General features: G+C 41.7%; 1 protein-coding gene across 1 annotated transcript; it reads right to left on the bottom strand.

Moving 5' to 3' along the window:
- Nucleotides 1-2,253: 2,253 nt before the first annotated feature.
- LOC104224356 (uncharacterized) lies at nucleotides 2,254-4,623 on the bottom strand. The gene is made up of 3 exons (XM_009775986.2): nucleotides 4,258-4,623; nucleotides 4,002-4,102; nucleotides 2,254-2,850 (listed from the first exon to the last, which is right to left on the bottom strand). The coding sequence occupies exons 1-3, from the start codon at nucleotides 4,353-4,355 to the stop codon at nucleotides 2,387-2,389; spliced, it is 663 nt and encodes a 220-aa protein (XP_009774288.1). The 5' UTR covers nucleotides 4,356-4,623; the 3' UTR covers nucleotides 2,254-2,386.
- Between the last annotated feature and the right edge of the window lie 17,453 nt (nucleotides 4,624-22,076).

Here is a 22,076-nt window from a genome sequence, read left to right as displayed (position 1 = left end):
ATATAAAATCAAGTTCAAGGCAGATGAAGACATAGAGAGGTTCAAAGTCAGACTGGTTGTAAAAGGATATAGTCAAAGGGAAGGCTTGGACTACCATGACACCTTCTTGCCAGTGACAAAAATGGTTACTATGAGGACTGTTATTGCATTGGCTGCTTCAAGAGGCAGGGGATTATACCAGATAGATGTTTATAATGCTTTCCTACAGGGAGATCTATATGAAGAATTGTATATGGAGTTCCCTAAAGGTTTTAGAAAGCCAAGAGACAAGAAGGTGTGCAAATTAATGAAGTCACTATATGGACTCAAGCAAGCTTCAAGACAATAAAATATTAAACTGAGGCTTTATTGGGGGCTGGTTTGTTACAAAGCCATCATGACTATTCATTATTCACACTGAGGAGTCAAGAAGGTAAAGTGGTCATCCTTGTGTGTGTAGATGATCTCCTCATCACAGGAAGTTGTGCAAATCTGATTAAGAAAGCCAAAGACATACAACATCAAAACTTTAAGGTGAAGGATTTGGGAGAATTGAAATATTTTCTGGAAATTAAAGTCCTAAGATCTAAGAAAGTAGTACTACTGAATAAGAGGAAACATGTGCTAGAAATGATATCAGACATGGGATTAAGTGGAGCTAAACCTGTATGCGCATCATTGGAAGTCAATTCAAAACTTACTTCAATAGAGTATGACAAAGCAAATGGAATCACATGGGACATGGCTTTACAAAATGTCCGCACTTATCAGAGGCAAGTAGGAAAACTTCTATATGTTACTATAACAAGGCCTGACATTAATTATGTTGTACAAGCCTTGAGCTAGTTCATGCATGCACCAAAAACGTCTCATTGGGATGCTGCTTGGAGAGTGGTAAGATACTTGAAGAGTGCACATGCCAGGGTATATTACTGCAGTATGAATATGCTAAAGAGCTCACATGTTGGTGTGACTCAGATTGGGCTGCTTGTCTTAATACTAGAAGGTCTATTACTGGTTATGCTATCAAGTTTGGCAACTCATTGATCTCTTGGAAATCGAATAAGCAACAGACAGTTTCAAGGAGTTCAACTGAAGCAGAATACAAAAGTATGGCTGCAAGTATTGCAGAATTGACTTGGCTACTTGGTTTATTTAAGGAGCTGGGTGTGAAAATAGAACGACCAGTCACAGTGCTCAGTGATAGTAAGTCAGCCATTCAACTAATAGCCAATCCTGTGCTTCATGAAAGAACAAAGCATATAGTGATCAGCTGTCATTTCATTAGAGACAAAATCAAAGAAGGGATGGTAAATACAACACATGTCAGCACTAAGGAGCAGCAGGCAGATCTGTTAACTAAAGCTTTGGAGGTTGCTCAACATGATTATCTACTTGGCAAGCTTTGAGTGTTTAATATTTTGCACCCTCCAGCTTGAGGGGGCATGTTATGATATAAGCATGTGAGAGTTACATGGGTAGTTAATTAGTTAAGAGGGTAGTTAGTTGTTATAAGTAAGTTAAGGGTATTTTAGTCTTTTCAGCTTTTCTTTCTTCTTCTTCTTCTAGTATATATCGATTGTGTATAACAGTATAAAGCTTAGGCTTGCTCATTTTCTCAATAACAGAATTCTGTTCTAGAATCTTCCTCCATTAACGAGTTCAAGCAGTCCTTACAATTTGACATTTACCTTAATAAATCATATGTGTTTGTGCGAAATAGTGATAACCTTGAACATTAGCTATATGAAGCTTTATATAGGAGTGGCCTAAATTCTTTTCCATTTGTAGCTTCAAACCTTAAAATAATTCGGACTTAAGGAAAACAAATCCTAAAGGGATTTTATTTTCTTTATTAAAGACTCTTTCACAGGATTTCCTTTTCATGCAAGTATTCGCATAATTAATGAATTCGTGTTAAACATAAATTCTTTCAGCTAGTATTTTCTTGTAGCAACAGAATCTCTCCAATTATCAATAGGAATCGTTTAAACCAACCTGCACTAGAAAATACTCTTCAGCTTCTAATCAACAAACTTCAAGCGGCCTGCTAGTTTGCAAATGTTTATTAATCATCAAAATAAATTAAGCTCATCTCAACAAAAAATTGGTTATTTTTGAATGACCAGTCCGAAAATTGGCTAGACCGTGCTATTTTAACAAACAAAAAAAACATCACGAGGTGGGCTAACAATGATAGGAGTTTAACTTCAATATATCAATAATGTTAATAATTTTATACTACTAAATCACTTAAATGAAAACACAGGTAGCTCTCAATAAAAGATTATTTTAGTAAACTGAAAAATAAGACATAGTATTTCATATAACAACAGGTTAAAATGTCCATAATATTTCTAGTAAGAAACTTCAAATTTTAGAAAACATTATGACTGAGAAGCCTCCTCTATGTTCTCCTAGGATGATGTGATGAACCCTTGTACATTCCTTTTTGTGAGAAATTTGGTCTTCTACTCACTCGAATTTTCTCATTATTGTGCCCAAATTTGAGCCTTTCCACTTGCATTCGATGACTCTTTGGCCTCAAAGATTTTCTCATATGCTCTTTCCTATGCTCCCTAATCGATCTTCTTCTTCTTCTTCTTCTCCCATCAATTTTTCTAGATGAAAAGGTCCCTTCACCTTCTTCTTCACTACACGTGCTAGATATATTCACTACTCCTTCAATGTCAGATTTTTGACGTCTTCTAGTTGTAAGAAGAAGTTGCTGAAGCTTGAAACAGAGGAAAGTGCAACAGCAATCTAAGACTGAGAAACAAGTGGAGAAGCAAGCCCAAGTACATCTACACAGTATGTGACAAATGCACTGACAAATTCCCAACTTGTAAAGTAAGTAGAGGAATAAGACAACTGCACATAACCAAAGGAAACTTGATGTAATCACACTCCCAATAACTTGTAACATTAACTATGATGTGTTAGTGCCTGAGAAAATATATGTACCAATTCATTCAACGCAATCAAAGGGGCCAAAAATATGTGAAATATTTTAATTTCATCATCCGGTACGTACACTTTCAGTTCATCGTATCCTTGTTGTCAGCAAATCGTCTAGTATTTGTCCTTGATCCAAAATCCAAATGTTTGAATATGATTTGCCCGTCTAATTTTGATTATGATTTAAAAATAATCTATAATTTTTTATTTTGGACCTACATTAGGGTCAAGTGAAGATAAGAGGTCATTTATTAACAACAAAGATATAAATGGTCCTTAATTATAATAGAGGATAAAATTAAGATATTTTGCACATTAGAAAAGTATTTTAATAATTTTCCTATAACAATTCAATCCAGATAATAAAAAAATAGTTAATCTATGGAAACCCTTGCTTATGTGATGCCAGTCGGGCGTATCTAGGTTAAAGAGTATGGGTTCACGTGAATTCATACTCTTTTCCCGAAACCATGCATAATAATATTATATTTTTTTTAAAATTACTTAAATATATGTGTGCGCACCCATGCTTAAAGACTCATATGGTGCAATAATTATTGGGTGCACATCTACAAGTGAAATTGGCGGTTCAACGCCCACTTCGGATTGTCTTGTTTTCGGCACAGAGTACAAATATATGCATATATATAAATCACTAAAATTTCAATAAATATATAATTTTGAACCGATAATTTTAAAAGTATAGTAGGTCCATGGTAAGAGACTAAAGCGAAACTCGTCAAATATAAATTTTAAATACACCTTTTCACAAAAGTGCGCTCATCATCTTGAAATTCTGGATCCGCGACTGGTCATTCCAGGCATATTTTCCGAAAGTTTAAAGATATCGTATTAGTAACTTTGCAAAGCTTCTATACAGGTTATTGGGTCCAATGTGCACATGAGTAGCTTTTCATTTGTTACTACATAAAAAGTCACATTCAATCAATATTACAAAATTGGGTGCAATGTGCAATCTCTGCTTGTAATATGTGTAAACCTTAAAAATTGCTTTGAACAGATTGTAAGCCATGAGAACCAAGTATTGTAATGTAGAAACTCACCGAAATATAATAGGATTGACACCATGGCCGATTTCAGCAGTTGAGAAATGCAAAAATGCTCTATGTAACATAGAAAATCCCATGTTGGGGCACATACAGAGCTGAACAATTAATATCAAAAATATAAAATTGTGACAACACTTAAAAAGGAAATTAAAGAGAACGCAAAAAAAAAAAAAAAAAAATGTTAAAGAACAGAGTCCTAATTTTTACTTCAAAATAGACTAGAAATTGTTGAAGCAAATGAAACATTTACCTGCAAGCCTTTCCAGCCAAGAAATCAAGTGGATGACCAAGCAATTTGCCCAGAATTTCCCCAAAGCCTGATAACACTGTACCCATGACATTCCCCATTCCCTATTAAACCTGTTTACTCTCTATCTATAATTTCCTGCTGCAAAAATCAAATAAACTTGAAAAGTGAATCCGAAATCAAATGAAGGAAAGAATAATCTGACTATACTACTTTAAAAGCAAAAACATTCCTTCATATATTCAAGCAAATTAAACATTGAATTTGGACTTCCATTAGAAGCAATCAACTACTGTGGATCGGCGAAAAAGGTGGTTGATAAAATGATTAGTGCAGTGGCTTTTAATGGATATAAGTTTGAAGATCCATCGAATAACTGCTTTCTTTCACGTTTCATATTTAATAATTGTTGGAAATTCCTTTCAAATAATAATAATAATAATAATAATAATAATAATAATATATTATTATTATTATTATTATTATTATTATTATGATGATGATGATGATGATGATTAGGGATGGCTTGAGGGTAAGACTAGTAAAGCCTTTACTTTAGGTCCCCTAAATTTTGGGGCCCCAAAAAAAAAATTTAATTGTGATTTTCTATCTTACTAGTATTAGTACCCGCGCGGATGCGCGGACACTAATTATGTCAAATATTTAAGTTATTTGGATTGTATGTAAATAATCTTAAAATTTATATCTTCTTATTAAATATAGATAATCATTGGATATTAACTACATGAAAAAAATTAACAATTTCTTCTATTTTTTTTTCTTTTTTAATATCATTCTTGCCGGCGTCATTAGATCCTAAAAATAGTCAGGAAACAGAATAATAACTCATATTTATGGCAAAACAATCAAATGTTGAGACAATGAATGACTCTTTGGATAAGACTTAACTCTTTTACTACTACTTGAACTCTTATTTGGTGTGTTGATATTTCTTAAAAAATATTTCTTTCTTAAAATTTCAGTTTCTAAAACATTATTTTTCAATAATAATTATTTTTATAATGTAATTGAAAATATTATTCTTAATTCAAAAGCATTTTAGTTGTCTATCTAAAAATATAAAAAATTCTTTAACTAGTGATTTTTTTTTACTCCATTTTTATATTTGACATTAACCATGTTAAATATATGAGTTATTTGAATTATATGTAAATAACCTTAACATTTAAACCTTCTAAACAATTATAGATAATCGTCAGATATTAATTAAGAAACACAACATGAAAAAGGACTAACATTTTCTCAATTCTCGCAGTGATAATTTTATTTTTCTCTATTCTCATAGGTGTCATTGGAACCTAAAAATAGCCACAAAGCGAAATAATAACTGTCACACCTCCTTTTGCCGCGCCCGAGGGCGCAGGGGAGTTTTTTCCAATTAAAGGACAATCGAAACGGGATTCGTTTAATTATTTTAGAGTCGCCACTTGGGAGATTTAGGGTGTCTCAAGTCACCAATTTTAATCCCGCATCGAGGAAAAGAATGACTCTATATTACAGTCTGCGTACCAGAAATCCGGATAAGGAATTATGTTAACCCGGGAGAAGGTGTTAGGCGTTCCCGAGTTCCGTGGTTCTAGCACGGTCGCTCAACTGTTATATTTGGCTTGATTATCTGATTTTATACAAGTGTGAACTTACGTGCAAAATTTAACTTTTTACCGCTTTTATCATTCACTGTTATTTTATAGGACTTGCAACGTCGTGAAAACATGTCTCGAACCCCGTTACATCAATGTACCCGTGGTTATTGACATATCTCGACTCGGTTGAGATTTGGATTTGGGTTACATAAATGTGCACCCGAATTAAGAAAAAAATAAATTATTAAGACGCGCCTAAAGAGACTATCGTGTTATTATTTTGGGAAGGCCGCGAAATTCGCTAAACGGCCCTCCTGAAGTCTAAGTAATTTTAAACAAATATTTACTGAGGGCCCCGCAATTTGTATTTTTATTCGGCGAGGCTCATCTCATCCTTATTTTAAAATGAATTTGCAACGTCATGGACACGCATCTCGAACCACGTCACAGTCAATGTACCCGTGATTAGAAACACATTTTCGATTCCGTTGAGATTTGGATTTGGGTCACATCAATGTGCACCCGAGTTTACGAAGGTAAGATTTATTAAGGCGCGTCCTAAGAGTCTAACGTATTGTTATTTTTAGGGAGGTTGTGAGATTGGCTAAACAACCCGTCCTGGAAACTAAATGCTTCACTAATATGCATTTAACAAGGGCCCCGTATCTGCGTTTTGTTTATTTTTATCGAGGCTCATCTCGTTGTTATTTTTAAGGGATATCCTATAGCAACTATGTTTCTCGTCGTGTTTGTCTCTATCAATTGAAAGCAGTAAATAGCCTTAGTTGATTATAAAACCGTATTTAAAGTGCTACTACAGAATAATAAAATGTGACTGCATTTATGGCCAACTAGTCGCAAATTATGGGCCCAAATCCAGCTCATGCGAGATGGCCCGACTTGGGCCCTGTTTTTCCGATACAGGCCTAGCTGACTTTCGATTTGGGCTCGGCCTTCCTGGGGTGGAGGCCTAGAACCGATTCTTTGTTCTTTATCAATTTATATGTGACAAACTAGCAAAAGGGGAAAGAACTATACTAGCAGTGGATAGTTTACATGCCTGGCCTACATTAAAGAGTATGTTACACAATTTAAACCTAAGTCTGGGATACAACCTACTGCATTAGGAATATTCATCTAACAGCCTACATATACAACTAACATTCAATCCCCATACATTGATATTTACTATGCGTGCAAGTTGCCTTCAGTATCCAAACAAATGTAAACTATCATGCATTACATGATATTCAATACAACAGCCTATGCTTAAAGTAAACAATCTTCAATTCTTCTCTTTTGCATTCATACTCAACTTCAAGTTACATTGACAGTATTAGTCGTGTACCTGGATATTTGCACAATAAGAAGAGGAAGAGAGAGAGTATCAGCAGCAAGTAATCAACAGCAACAACAGATAGCAACAACGCAGCAACACAACCAACAGCAACTATGTAGCCCACAGGTGCTTGAGCATCAGACAGACAAATCCCAGAAAAAGAACAATGAACCAACCGAAAACCCAAGATACCAAATGTAACAGCAACAGAAGATCCAATAATCACAAAACTCAGCAAGTACTCAGTACAGTTCCAACAATCAAGAAGGCTAAAACTCAATCCACAGCTCACAGAAAACTCAGTATAGTAACAATCACAGCAGAAAACACACAGCCTTCTCTTAACGGAACAGTGATGACCCTAGTTAGAATAACTGACTTGGCCAGAACAGCTCAACCAACTTAGTTCCTTGTGCAGTTTTGGGCAATGTTTTAGTCAAAGTATTCTGAAAATTTTCACTTTGTTTTTCTCTTTTCTCCAGACTAAAATCTCTACCCCTGTTTAAGTTATCAAATGGCCTATTTATAGGCCAAATGAACCAGTACAGCTGAGCTGCCTGCCCTGCCAATTGGCAGAATGCCCATACCCTTTAAGCCCATGCCTAAGCATCTTTGGTGCCAGCCCCTTTGTTCCCCACGCCTGGTCTTTGTTTAATCAAGAGTTATGGGCTCGTTTTATTTATTCATTTTAAAGCCCCATACTCTTATGTCTTGCTCCCCATGGGTATTAGTTTAATCCTAAATTAGTACCCTACTTGTCAGCTCATTTAAACTAATCATTTTTGTCCTTTTCAAACCCCAGACTACCCCTGTTAAACCCTGGTTATCACTGTCTTGACCCTTTGCAGCATCAGGGCATTTTTGAACTGATGAAAGTTCAAATTCAGGACTGCCTAGACTGAACCTTTCAGTCATTTTTCAATGCAAACAAACTATTTCAAACAATGCTGGGGCCTTCAATCAGTGGCAAAGTATCAATTAGTCATGCGACATTATTAGCTCGTTTGATTCATTAGTTATAGAAACTAATCAACGACATTTATCGAGTCGACTATACTAATTATAGCAGGTAATAATCAGTCGCTCACATAAACAATATGTTCAGGGACCTAAAGGGCATCAGACAATTTTGTGTTCAATTACTGGGAACCTATATAAGTTTATTCATTTGACGACTAATCTAATCGAACATGTTCATCACAGAATACATTCAAATCATACACAGAAAACAATTGACCAAATAAAAGGTCTTTACAGAGATGAAAGAAATCCAAAAAAAAATAACAAAATAACAACCAAACACAAAGAGATATGCTGACAACTTATTTAGAAATAAAACAAAAGAAAGGAAAACTTACCAAAATGTTTAAATCAAACAGACCCAAATCTGATTCAACTTCGACCTTCTGAGGCCGAACAAACTTTAATCAGGGTGTTCTCACATGAGAACACCTTGATTAAGGTCTATTAGACCTCAAACCCATGTCAAAACTGGCCGGGTTCCCCAGGTGCATGTGTTTCAAGTTCTGGATTTCCAGATCTGGATTTTTAGGAGTTGTGGGTAGATTCGGACCAAACCAAGCTTGGTTTGGTCACGAGGAAGGTCAGGGGAATGTCTGGTATGAAGATGGGGTGGTTTGGCATAGGTCCGGGTTCGACTCAAATCTTCAAACGAAGATTCGAGACGAGGGAAGGTGATTCGAGGCAAGAGGGTAACAGATCCCTGTTCAGGAGAGTGAGGGGGTCTTAGGGTGTTCAGGAGGTGGTCACCGGCGTTCGTGCCGCCGGCTTTAATGGCGAGGGAGACGAGGGCGGCTAGGGTTTCTAATGGGAGGTCCGGGTTCGACTTGGGGACGAAGGGGTGGGGTGTTGGTATAGGGGGCGTGGGTATAAGGGAAGGTTTATATATGGTCTATGGGATTGGATCTGAGCCGTTAGATCAGATGATCTCAACGGCTTGGATCTGATGCTGAGAAATGAGACGGGGTCGTTTGGCAGTTAAACGGGGTCGTTTGGTTTAAGTGAGGGATTGGGTCAGGCTGGTTATTTGGGTCGGGTTTGAACGTGGGTCGCTGAAAGAAGTCCTGAATCGTTAGATCGGCTGGGACGGACGGCTCAGATTGATTTGCCTGAAACGACGTCGTTTCAGGAGGTGCCTGGGCAGGCCTGGTTTGGACCGGGTCAGATCGTTGGTTTGGGCCTATTTTTGGTTTATTTCCTTGGCCCAAACCGCTTCCTTCATTCTTTTCTCCCTTTCTTTTTTTTTTCCTTTCTTTTTTTTTTCTAATCTTAAAACTAAAAAAATAAAAAATGAAATTCAAACAAACATAATTATCAAAATATTTAAATAGGTTAAATCGCACCCTAGAATATTTTTGTGAATTTTTCTTTTACTGAATGAATTATGGTCTAATTACCAGGACATACACATTTTGTATTTTGTTTAATAATGTAAAAATGGACAAAATGGACAGAACCACACATGACTAACAGCACATGTTACGGAAACTTGAAAATTGTACAGCGAGGTCCTTTGTTACTATTTCTTTTGGAGTGACTGTCCGTGAAGCAAAAATCACGTGCTTACAGCTGCCCCTCTTTGCACGAAGACACGAAGGGTTTTCGCGCAAAGATAAAGCGAGCGATTTTTGCCCGTCCGAATACTCCGTGTGAAGCATTTTTTGAAAGAGATTTGACCGAACCTTTGCTTCAGAGGTTTCCTACATATCCTGGGCTGAACAGGAATCAGGTCAATGTAGTTCGGGAAATTTTGGTAGCTGGGACTACCGTGTGACTGTATTGCTTGCTGTTGTTGTGCGCTGTTGTATGCTGCTGTAGGATGCTACTGCTCAACCGATCTCCCTGTTACATTGCTCTAAAAGGAAAACAAGAAGCTAAGCTAAACTGAGGATCCTGAAATCTCATCCATCTTCGACTTGTTCTTGTTGCCTTGCTTTCTTGTCGACTATCGCTTTCCTCCGATGCCTCTATTTTGTGAACTTGGAGATGATGCTGGTCCTTCACCTTTTCTGAATGTCAGTTCTCATCACTTTGCTTGATTTGCTGGGGACACGGCTTTCTTCTTTAAATCTTCCAATGGTTTCTTCAGTGGTATGGCTTTCCATCAGAATTGTTATACTGGGCATGCTACAACGTTCCCAAACTACTTCTTTTGAGACGCGTTCATTTTTCCTTTTGAATTGCGCGCTTGCCTCTGCAGTTGCCTGCTTCTTGGTGCTGGGGATTTTATTGTTTTTCCTGCTTGGGGCTCTCTGTTGTAACCTTCCGTCTTCAGGTGGGGCTACTGATTCCAAACTCTAGAGCTAAAAGTATTCCCGCATTGTACTGGTGGGCGACCTAGAACTTAAATGTATTCCCGCATTATACTGGTGGGCGACCTAGAACTTAAATATATTCCCGCATTATACTGGTGGGCGACCTAGAACTTAAATGTATTCCCGCATTATACTGGTGGGCGACCTAGAACTTAAACGTATTCCCGCATTATACTGGTGGGCGACCTAGAACTTAAAATGTATTCCCGCATTATACTGGTGGGCGACCTAGAACTTAAAATGTATTCCCGCATTATACTGGTGGGCGACCTAGAACTAAAAATGTATTCCCGCATTATACTGGTGGGCGACCTAGAACTTAAACGTATTCCCGCATTATACTGGTGGGCGACCTAGAACTTAAAATGTATTCCCGCATTATACTGGTGGGCGACCTAGAACTTAAAATGTATTCCCGCATTATACTGGTGGGCGACCTAGAACTAAAAAGTATTCCCGCATTATACTGGTGGGCGACCTAGAACTAAAAAGTATTCCCGCATTATACTGGTGGGCGACCTAGAACTAAAAAGTATTCCCGCATTATACTGGTGGGCGACCTAGAACTTAAACGTATTCCCGCATTATACTGGTGGGCGACCTAGAACTTAAATGTATTCCCGCATTATACTGGTGGGCGACCTAGAACTTAAATGTATTCCCGCATTATACTGGTGGGCGACCTAGAACTTAAATGTATTCCCGCATTATACTGGTGGGCGACCTAGAACTTAAAATGTATTCCCGCATTATACTGGTGGGCGACCTAGAACTTAAAATGTATTCCCGCATTATACTGGTGGGCGACCTAGAACTAAAAAGTATTCCCGCATTATACTGGTGGGCGACCTAGAACTTAAATGTATTCCCGCATTATACTGGTGGGCGACCTAGAACTAAAAAGTATTCCCGCATTATACTGGTGGGCGACCTTAGAACTTAAAATGTATTCCCGCATTATACTGGTGGGCGACCTAGAACTTAAAATGTATTCCCGCATTATACTGGTGGGCGACCTAGAACTTAAACGTATTCCCGCATTATACTGGTGGGCGACCTAGAACTTAAATGTATTCCCGCATTATACTGGTGGGCGACCTAGAACTTAAATGTATTCCCGCATTATACTGGTGGGCGACCTAGAACTAAAAAGTATTCCCGCATTATACTGGTGGGCGACCTAGAACTTAAAAGTATTCAAATTGTTTCCCCGTTCTTCCGAGAAAATTTTCGACAATCGGCAGAAAATTTTCTGCCCCGGTTTTTGGTGACTTCCATGGCGGTGCATCTTGCTGCCGTCATCAATCCTTTGTTTTCCTGCAGCAGACAAAAGGATTTAATCAGTTTTAATCGTGGTGGTAGAGGGTGCCTTTCTGGCGAGCAATTTTCTCTCTTCCCATTTTCTTGCTCTTTGTCCCCATAATTGGTTGGCGGGCAAAGTTGCCTGTTGGGGGTCTCTAGCCTGCTGGGGATTGGTTTTCAATTTATCCCCTTTTCTGCTTTCTTTTAAAACACATGATGTGGGAGTCTGCTTCTAACTCCCGAAACCACTCCCTTTTGGAGCTTACTTCTTCCAACATTTCCGAGCACAATCCCTGCATTGCCTGGGTCCAGCCTTTAAGACTGTTTGTATTATCCTGCATTGGATGAATTCCCCTTCGGTTTCTGGTAGTAAGCTTTGACAAATCCTTCAAAGACACATTTTAGGAAAAGAAATAAAGATATGGAAAAGAGAAAATCTTTCTGAACCAATATTTTGTGGGAGGAGACAATCAAAAGAACTTATCTGGAGGACACAACTGGTCCCCGTGATCATGACGTGCACCATAGATTCCCGACCCAGTCTATTTGTTATCAATCGATTTGCCGAATGGTCTGACTTGCTGGGGATGATAAGTGACTGTCCATGCTGTTGCAAATGTGGTAGCTTTTGTTGATTCGTCTTGTCGCCTCATAGTGCCCTTCGAGGGGTTTTCACTAATGAGACTCTCTCTTTTCTCTCATCTCCCGGCGCCTTATGGTGCCTGCGAAGGTTTTCACCAATAAGACTCTCTCATTTCATATCCCTCATCTTACATCGCCTTTCGGTGCCTGTGAAGGTTTTCACCGATAAGACTCTCTCATTTTATTTCTTTCGAGAATCCGGTGTGTTGTAGATACGACCCTCTCTTCCGGGGATTCTTTTGACTATCAACTCATTCCCAGTCTTACGATCCTTTTCTTTGCTGGGGATCAGTGTATTATTCTCGGCCTTATTTGCCGGATTTGGCATCTCTCGAACATTGATCGGGAGGTCTTTTGGATGTCGATGTTGGTTTTGGTGTGGGATTGAAGAAAGGCTATAAAATGAAAACAACTTGAAGGGTGATGTGCTACAACTTTTGGAATCAAACCTTTGTTGGAACTTAAAACATAACCTCTGCCCCAGTTTTCTTGCTTGGGGGATTTATTTTTTACGCTTATGTTGAGTTACGTGCGTTACGCACATTGTGCTACATTGTGCACACTATGTACATTATGCATCCTATATTTGCTATGATGCACACTATGACCGAGCCGTGAGGCGCCTACGTATCCTCTTTGAGGAATCAGGTCAAACGTAGTTCCCACGGTTTTATATTCCTTGATTTTTCTTTTCTTTCTTTTCATTTTCTTTTCCTTTTCTTTTTCTTTTTCTTTTCTTTTCCTTTCTTTTCTTTTCCTTTTTTTTCTTTTTTTTTCGTATCTTTCCCATTAGTGATTCCAAAAGAGGGGTATTGAAAGAATTTGCTTAAGGCTCAAAGGGGGAAGCAAGGGTTAAACAGTGTTTGGGTAGAAGAAAGAATTGCCTCCGTCATCTCATTATCCAATAAATGCCAAATACAAACAAACAAACCGAATAATTGCCATAATTAAAGAAATTACGCATAATATCTCTTGACTGCATCTGAATTGATAGCCATGTCGACACATCTACCTTCGACATCTGTCAAACACAAAGCACCGTTGGACAATATTCTGGTCACGATATAAGGCCCTTGCCAATTTGGGGCGAATTTGCCTTTTGCCTCGACCTGATGTGGGAGGATCTTCTTTAATACCAACTGTCCTACTTCAAACTTCCTGGGGCGCACCTTCTTATTATACGCTCTTGCCATTCTCTTCTGATACAGTTGACCATGGCACACTGCTGCCAATCTTTTCTCATCTATCAGGCTCAACTGTTCCAAGCGAGCTTTGATCCATTCATCATCATCAATTCCGGCTTCAGCGACAATTCGGAGGGACGGAATTTCGACCTCCGCTGGTATCACGGCCTCAGTTCCATACACCAACAAATAAGGAGTTGTGCCTATGGAAGTCCGGACGGTAGTGCGGTAACCCAACAAAGCAAAGGGTAATTTCTCGTGCCATTGTCTGGACCCTTCCACCATTTTTCGCAGTATCTTCTTGATATTCTTATTGGCTGCTTCGACTGCTCCATTTGCCTTAGGACGATATGGGGTGGAATTGCGGTGTGTAATCTTGAATTGTTGGCATACCTCTCTCATCAAGCTGCTATTAAGATTCGCACCGTTATCCGTGATGATCACTTTTGGGATCCCAAATCTACAGATGATATGGGAGTGAACAAAGTCCACCACTGCCTTCTTAGTTACTGATTTGAAGGTTTTAGCCTCAACCCATTTGGTGAAGTAATCAATGGTCACTAGAATGAACCTATGACCGTTGGACGCTGCTGGCTCAATGGGCCCAATGGACATCCATGCCCCATGCTACAAACGGCCAGGGTGCTGACATCGTATGCAACTCTGTTGGCGGAGAGTGAATCAAGTCTCCATGTATTTGGCACTGATGGCATTTCCTCACGAAAGTGATACAGTCGTGTTCCATGGTGAGCCAATAACACCCTGTTCGAAGGATTTTTCTTGCCAATACATATCCACTCATGTGTGGCCCACAAACTCCAGCATGTACTTCTGCCATAACTGTCGTTGCCTGCCCGGCATCTATGCATCTCAACAATCCCAAATCCGGGGTTCTTTTGTACAATACCCCTCCACTGAGGAAGAAACCATTCGACAACCGCCGAAGGGCTCTTTTTTGGTCTCCAGAGGCATGTTCTGGATATATCCCCATCCTGAGGTATTCTTTGATATCATGAAACCAGGGTTCGCCATCCGCTTCTTCTTCTATGGCATTGCAGTAGGCGTGCTGATCACGGACTTGGATGTGCAGAGGATCAACATACATTTTGTCAGGGTGGTGCAGCATTGATGCTAAGGTGGCTAAGGCATCCGCAACCTCATTGTGAACTCTCGGGATGTGTTTGAACTTTACCGATCGAAATTGCTTGCTCAGATCATGCAAGCATTGTCGGTATGGTACGAGTTTTAGATCTCGTGTTTCCCATTCTCCCTGAATTTGATGTATCAAGAGGTCCGAGTCTCCCAAGACCAAGACGTCTTGGACATCCATGTCGGCAGCCAGGCGCAGACCCAGAATGCAAGCCTCATATTCGGCCATATTGTTGGTGCAATAGAAGCGCAGTTGAGCCGTAACAGGATAATGCCGTCCTGTTTCAGAAATGAGTACTGCCCCTATTCCAACCCCTTTTGCGTTTGCAGCTCCATCGAAGAAAAGCTTCCAACCCGGTTCCTCGGGTAATTCCAACTCATTCGTATGCATCACCTCTTCGTCAGGAAAATACGTTCTTAAGGGCTCGTATTTTTCATCAACGGGATTCTCTGCCAAATGGTCTGCCAGTGCCTGGGCTTTCATGGCCGTCCTTGTCACGTAGATGATATCAAATTCTGTGAGCAGAATTTGCCATTTTGCCAACCTCCCCGTGGGCATAGGTTTCTGAAAGATATACTTCAATGGGTCCAAGCGGGATATGAGATAAGTAGTATATGAAGACAGGTAGTGTTTCAACTTCTGAGCTACCCAAGTTAGGGCGCAACACGTTTTCTCGAGTTGAGTGTACTTGACCTCATGTACTGTGAATTTCTTGCTAAGATAGTAGATGGCCTGCTCTTTCCTTCCTGTGTCATCATGTTGCCCCAGTACACAACCAAATGAATTTTCCAAGACCGTCAGGTAAAGTATTAGGGGTTTCCCGGGCTTAGGCGGGACCAATACGGGTGGATTAGACAGATACCCTTTGATTTGGTCGAAAGCCTCCTGACACTCTGTCGTCCAACCTACTGCAGCATCCTTTCTCAGTAGCCGAAATATGGGCTCACAAGTTGCTGTGAGTTGAGCGATGAACCTGCTGATGTAATTGAGTCTACCCAGCAAACTCATTACCTCTGTTTTGTTCCTTGGCGGTGGCAAGTCTCGGATGGATTCAATTTTGGATGGGTCTAACTCAATCCCCCGTCGACTGACGATGAATCCTAGCAACTTTCCTGATGGAACCCCGAATGCGCATTTGGCCGGGTTAAGCTTGATATCATACCTCCGGAGTCTTTGGAAAAATCTCCTTAGGTCTGCCACATGGTCCTCCTGACGCCAAGATTTGATGATCACATCATCGACGTACACCTCTATTTCTTTGTGTATCATGTCATGAAACACAGCAGTCATTGCTCGCATGTACGTTGCCCCGGCGTTCTTTAACCCGAACGGCATTACCCGATAGCAGTAGGTTCCCCATGGCGTAATAAACGCTGTCTTCTCAGCATCCTCTTCGTCCATTAGGATCTGATGATAACCCGCATAGCAATCCACAAAGGATCCGATCTCGCGCCCAGCGCAATTATCGATCAGGATATGAATGTTGGGTAACGGGAAATTGTCCTTGGGACTTGCTTTGTTGAGATTGCGGTAGTCGACGCACACCCTGATTTTTCCATCCTTCTTTGGGACTGGTACCACATTGGCCAGCCACTCGGGATACCGAGTGACCCGAATGACCTTCGCTTGTAACTGCTTAATCACTTCTTCCTTGATCTTTACACTCATTTCTGTTTTAAATTTCCTTAGTTTTTGCTTGACCGGAGGGTATGCCGGGTCAGTGGGTAATTTGTGAACCACTAAATTGGTGCTTAATCCAGGCATATCATCATATGACCAGGCAAAAACGTCTTTGAATTCCCTGAGAGTTTTGATCAATTCTGCTCTGACATTCGGCTCAATGTGGATGCTAATTTTGGTCTCTTGGACGTTATCAGCGTCTCCTAGGTTCACAGTCTCAGTGTCATTTAGGTTAGGCTTGGGCTTCTCTTCAAATTGGCACAGTTCTCGGTTTATTTCTTCGAAGGCTTCCCCTTCGTCACCTTCGGATTCATTATCACAAACGACCTCTTGCATCATTGAGTCAGATTCAGATTGATTATTTAGACTAGGTCGAAGATCCGCTGTGCATGCCATGTCATTAGGACCAGTAAAAAGAGAACTGTTCAGAAAGAAAAAGAACAAAACAAGAAATTAAAATGGGACAAAAGAAAAGAACTTTATTAAATTTGCAGGATAAAAAGGGTTCACACTTTTACAAAACGGGAGTAAAATTTGGATTACACCCTTGAATAATCCGATCAAACAAATAAACAAACAAAACATTAATCAAAGCCTACTACCAAGACTCCCCTCGGACAGGAAGAGGAGTAACCGTCCAATTGTTGGTCTTGGCCTCAGGCCCCACAAATTTTATCTCTGCTCTGCTGGAACCCTCTCCAGCTTCCACCATACTGACATCCGCGAATAGTCTCTCAAAACTCTGATTCAGGTCTTCACTTATGCCGATCAAAGGTCCTCGAATCTTTGGGATCGCTGACCCCTTGGCACTAGCTTTAACAAAAGACCTTGAGAGGCGTGGCACTGGTTTAGGCAGAGACCAGACCCTCTTTTTCATTTTTCGCGCTTGCTTCCTGTCTGCTGCGGTTGGTTTGAACCCCAACCCGAAAGTTTCCAGATTCTTAGGAAGGGAGACAGGTTGGACTATCCCTTGAAGTTCAACTCCCAGGCCTTTTCCCGGCACAAACCCATTACCCAGCATTTCTGATACCATCATGACTGTTGCGGCAGCCACCCTAGGGTGCGGGATGATTTCTCCTTCAGAAATTTTGTTGGCCGACCCTGTATCGAGAATCTGGTAGACCCAGGGACCCTTGTCATCAGTGGTCTCTATGAAAGGCACAATGGTTCCGCCCATGGTGCATGTTGTATCCTCACCGTGCAACACGACCTCTTGTCTTTCCCACTCGAACTTCACTGTCTGATGTAGGGTGGAAGGCACCGCTTTGGCTGCATGAATCCAAGGTCGTCCTAACAGCAAGTTGTAAGATACCGTGGCGTCCAACACCTGGAATTCCATGGTAAACAGGACCGGGCCAATGGTTAGTTCAAGTACAACATCCCCCACAGTGGCTGTTCCGTTTCCGTCAAACCCTCGGACACAGATGCTATTCTCCCGGATTCTTCCACGGTCAATCTTTAACTGGTCCAGGGTGGATAATGGACAAATATTGGCGCTTGAGCCGTTATCCACCAATACTCGAGTTACTACCGAGTCTTCACATTTGACAGCTAGGTATAGAGCTTTGTTATGCTCCGTACCTTCCACCGGCAGGTCATCATCTGAGAATGTTACCCTGTTCACCTCGAAAATCTTGCTGGCAATGGTTTCCAGGTGGTTTACAGAAATCTCACTGGGTACATGGGCCTCGTTCAATATCTTTAACAGGGCCCGGCGATGTTCCTCGGAATGGAGGAGTAATGACAATAGTGAGATCTGGGCAGGTGTTTTTCTCAGCTGCTCAACCACAGAATAGTCTTGCACTTTCATCTTCCTCAGGAAGTCTTCAGCCTCTTCTTCTGACACTGGCTTCTTGGTTGCCACTGGGTTGGTTTTCCTTAACTCCACCGGAGCAAAACATCGACCTGATCGAGTCAGCCCTTGCGCTTCACAACTGACTTCTTCCACCTGTTTTCCTTGGTACGTCACCACTGCTTTTTCATATTTCCAGGGCACAGCCCTGCTGTCAAGCATTGGCAGTTGGACCACCGGCTTTATGGTCACCCGTTCTCCACATACCCCTTTCAACATGACTGCCGGTGTGGGCAGGATCCCTGGTATTACCAACTTGCTTGGCTCGGGTTTGCTTGCTATGACGGACGGGCTCTTCCCCCATATTACTACCGGCTTGACGCCTTCTTCCTGCGACTGTACATTTGTTCCTCCACTGGTTAAGACTTCTTTTGGGGCAGCCTGGATCATCATCACTGTTTGTGAGGGTTTTCTTAATTCTCCTCCCTCACACACCAACTCAATCATGTGAGTTTCATGGTGTGCTGGCAGTGGGTTTTGGTTGATGTTAGGAGCCTCCGGTGTCTGGACCTCGATCTTATTGGTGTCAATAAGATCCTGTATGGCATGCCTTAACTTCCAGCACTTCTCGGTGTCGTGCCCGAGCATCCCTGAACAGTATTCACAACTGATTGAACGATCCAAATTCTGAGGCGGGGGATTTGGTTCCCGAGTATGGACAGGACTAACCAAACCTAATTGCCGCAGCTTGTGGAACACAGCGGTGTAGGTTTCTCCCAGTTCGGTGAAGGTTCTTTGCTTCCGCAACCTGTCATTTCTGGCATCTGGATTTCCCCGGAAACCTGCCCCTGAAGGATTTCTATATGCCCTTGGTGGAGGGTAAGTGTTTTGTGGTGGTGCATATATGTTCTGGGGAGCCGGTGCGCGCCATTGTGGGCGAACCGGAGGCTGAGTGTATACCTGGGCTTGGTGTACGGAACAATGTGGTTCTCGAGGTGGATAGAAATTTTGTGGTGGGTTGTATGGGTAGTTTGACCTGTGAGGCCTGGGTTGGTTGTAGTGTGGCCTGCCAGCCCTGGACCAACTGCCTGCCTCGATCGTGGCAACCTCTTCTTTCTTTCTTCTTAACGCACCTCCCGTGCCGCTTTGAATAGCCTGGGTTGTGGCCTTAAGTGCCGAATAGTTTAAGATCTTGTCCGACCTCAAACCTTCTTCTATCATGACCCCTATTTTGACCACCTCGTTGAAAGATTTTCCAACCGTTGTCACCAAGTGACCAAAGTAGGTTGGATCCAATGTCTGCAAAAAGTAGTCTACCATCTCTCCCTCTCTCATGGGAGGATCGACCCTAGCTGCTTGTTCTCTCCAGCGGAACCCGAACTCGCGAAAACTTTCCCCGGGTTTCTTCCCAGTTCTCAGTAACGTGAGACGGTCAGGAACTATCTCCAGATTGTACTGGAAATGACCTGCAAAAGCCTGCGCCAGGTCATCCCACGTGTACCACCTGCTGAAATCCTGCCTGGTATACCATTCCAGTGCAGATCCGCTCAGACTTTGGCCGAAATAAGCTATCAAAAGCTCATCCTTGCCTCCTGCCCCTCTCATTTTGCTACAGAATCCCCGCAAATGTGCCATGGGATCACCGTGCCCTTCATATAAATCAAACTTGGGCATCTTGAACCCAGCCGGGAGTTGGACATCTGGGAAAGGGCACAGATCTTTGTATGCCACGCTGACTTGATTGCCCAACCCGTGCAAGTTCCTGAAGGATTGCTCCAGGCTTTTGAACTTTCTTAACACTTCATCCTGTTCAGGGGCCTTAACCGGCTTCTCAACCTCTGCCGGTATTTCCAAATGGGGATTGTGAGCCTGTGGTTCGGGTGCATGGAATGTAGGCTCAGGGGGATAGTATTGTGTATCGTGAGCCTGAAACAATGGCTCACTGGTCGTTCGCTGCAAAGGGGCTGATGCAGGTCCCACAAAAATGGGAATATTGGGTGTTGGGAGAGGTTGATGGGGTGGTGGAGCTTGGGAATCATGAGGGCTTCTTTCTTGATGATAGAGGGGATTTGGGCGGCTTGTGGAAGGGCCAGAGTGAGGGTACTCCGGCACGTGTCCCAGTGTCTCAGGGCTCTTTTGCGTTTTGGCCAGGGCTAGCTGCATTGCATGCATCTCTAGTCCCATCCTTTCAATCTTTTCCATTGCCTCTTTTAGCAACTGGCTCATCGGCCTTTCTTCCTCATTACTATTCTCAGAAGTAGTCATGCTTGTTGCTACCGGTCCTTTGGATCTGGTTTGGTATGAATGTGTTGCCAGAATTCTTTAACAACTAACTGTCTGGTATCAGACAACAACAAACTTTGTTAGTGTTAGAGCTTAACAGATTTGATCATAACACATACAGGATGCAATGCACCTAGGCAGTTAACCGTTTCTACATGCTTTGCTTCAAACCACATGCGTCATCCCGGTTTGTTCATTCGTTTCTTTTTAAAGTATTTTGCGAAACCCCGCGTTTTATTTTATTTACATTTTTTCTTTATTTATTAAAAGCGGTCGAATCTTATGGGGATTGCCTACGTATCACGTCCCCGCGTGAATCAGACCAGGCGTAGTTCTGCCTCAAAGCAAAGACACACAGAAATTCTTCCGAGTCACTTAATTTCATTATCAAAATTTGCTATTACACATTACTTCAAACAAAATAGCAACAGTACAGACTCCAGGGTTTTAAACTTGGTTTGAGGAAAAGAAAACAACATTGGGGAAACAACAAACAAAACAACCAGGACTCGATCAACAACTAATTTTCCAACTTAGGGACCCACGAGGCATCTTTCGGCCCTTTCGCGGCCCTAGGTGTAAGGTCTCTTTGCAAGCCCTTCAACTCGTTCATAATCCGATGGACGCAGCCCATGATGGAAGCAATGAGGTTTTCCCGAGGTGTCTGCTCGCATGCCAAACATTTTAGGTAGATGTAATGCCCGACTTCGTCAATTCTTGCCCGAATGTTGTCCCTTTCTGCGAACAATTGCCTTATCTGTCGGTTCTTTAACCCTAGCGTTTGTGCATTGGCGGCGAGCTGATCCTGGAATATATCCATTTGCCTTTCCATCCTTGTCATTGCATTGTAATAGCGTCTCCGGTCGGCCTGGGCATCTTGTGTTTGCTTGAAGATCCGCTCTTGCAAAGCGGAATTTGTTTCCTTTGCTGCTTTGACGCTCAGTTCACAATTCCTCATGACTTGCTGTAGGCGCTTTCTCCGGGCCATTGTACCTTCTGCCCATTTGACCCTCATCCTTGCTATGCAAGCCTCTGATAGGTCTAATTCTACCTGGCTCTGGATGACCTGATTTCTCAAACTGGCTATCAATCTTTCGTCGGAGCAACGCCTCTGTCGGTCGATGTTATTCTTACTGGCTTGCCGAAGCCGGGCCCTCAGGGTTTGGTTTTCTTGGGCTAACTTGTCTTTTCCAGCCTGCTCTTGGGCAACTTGTATGTTGTTTTCGAATACCATCCTCTCCATTTGTCGCTTCAGCTTCCTAATTTCAACCAGGTAACCTTCCTCTTTTGCGAGCCAGTCCCATTGTTCTTGCGATGACTCAACAAAATTTCGGAGGTGAGGCCGTTTGGTTGGCCGTTTTACGATGTTCTTCTTGTTCTGCCAAGTGATATAGGCCGGCGAGACTTCACCCCTAGACAAATCATTTACTCGGGTATTCGCCGTTAAGTACTGGCATTCACTCCATATGCAACGAACTGTCTTTTCAGGAAATTGGCCGTCACTGCTGACC

Source organism: Nicotiana sylvestris, chromosome 4 (assembly GCF_000393655.2).
Source record: "Nicotiana sylvestris chromosome 4, ASM39365v2, whole genome shotgun sequence".
Taxonomy (NCBI): domain Eukaryota; kingdom Viridiplantae; phylum Streptophyta; class Magnoliopsida; order Solanales; family Solanaceae; genus Nicotiana; species Nicotiana sylvestris.
The sequence above is the reverse complement of the archived record's forward strand: the minus strand, read 5'-3'. Positions and strand labels throughout refer to the sequence as shown.

What these genes read in the sequence shown, in the direction of transcription:
- LOC104224356 (XM_009775986.2), bottom strand. Translation starts at nt 4,355, where the DNA reads ATGGGGAATGTCATGGGTACAGTGTTATCAGGCTTTGGGGAAATTCTG. An exon ending in TTGGCTGGAAAGGCTTGCAG is followed by an intron (nt 4,103 to 4,257) that starts GTAAATGTTTCA and finishes TTAATTGTTCAG; the next exon opens with CTCTGTATGTGCCCCAACAT. An exon ending in GTCAATCCTATTATATTTCG is followed by an intron (nt 2,851 to 4,001) that starts GTGAGTTTCTAC and finishes GGTTATGTGCAG; the next exon opens with TTGTCTTATTCCTCTACTTA.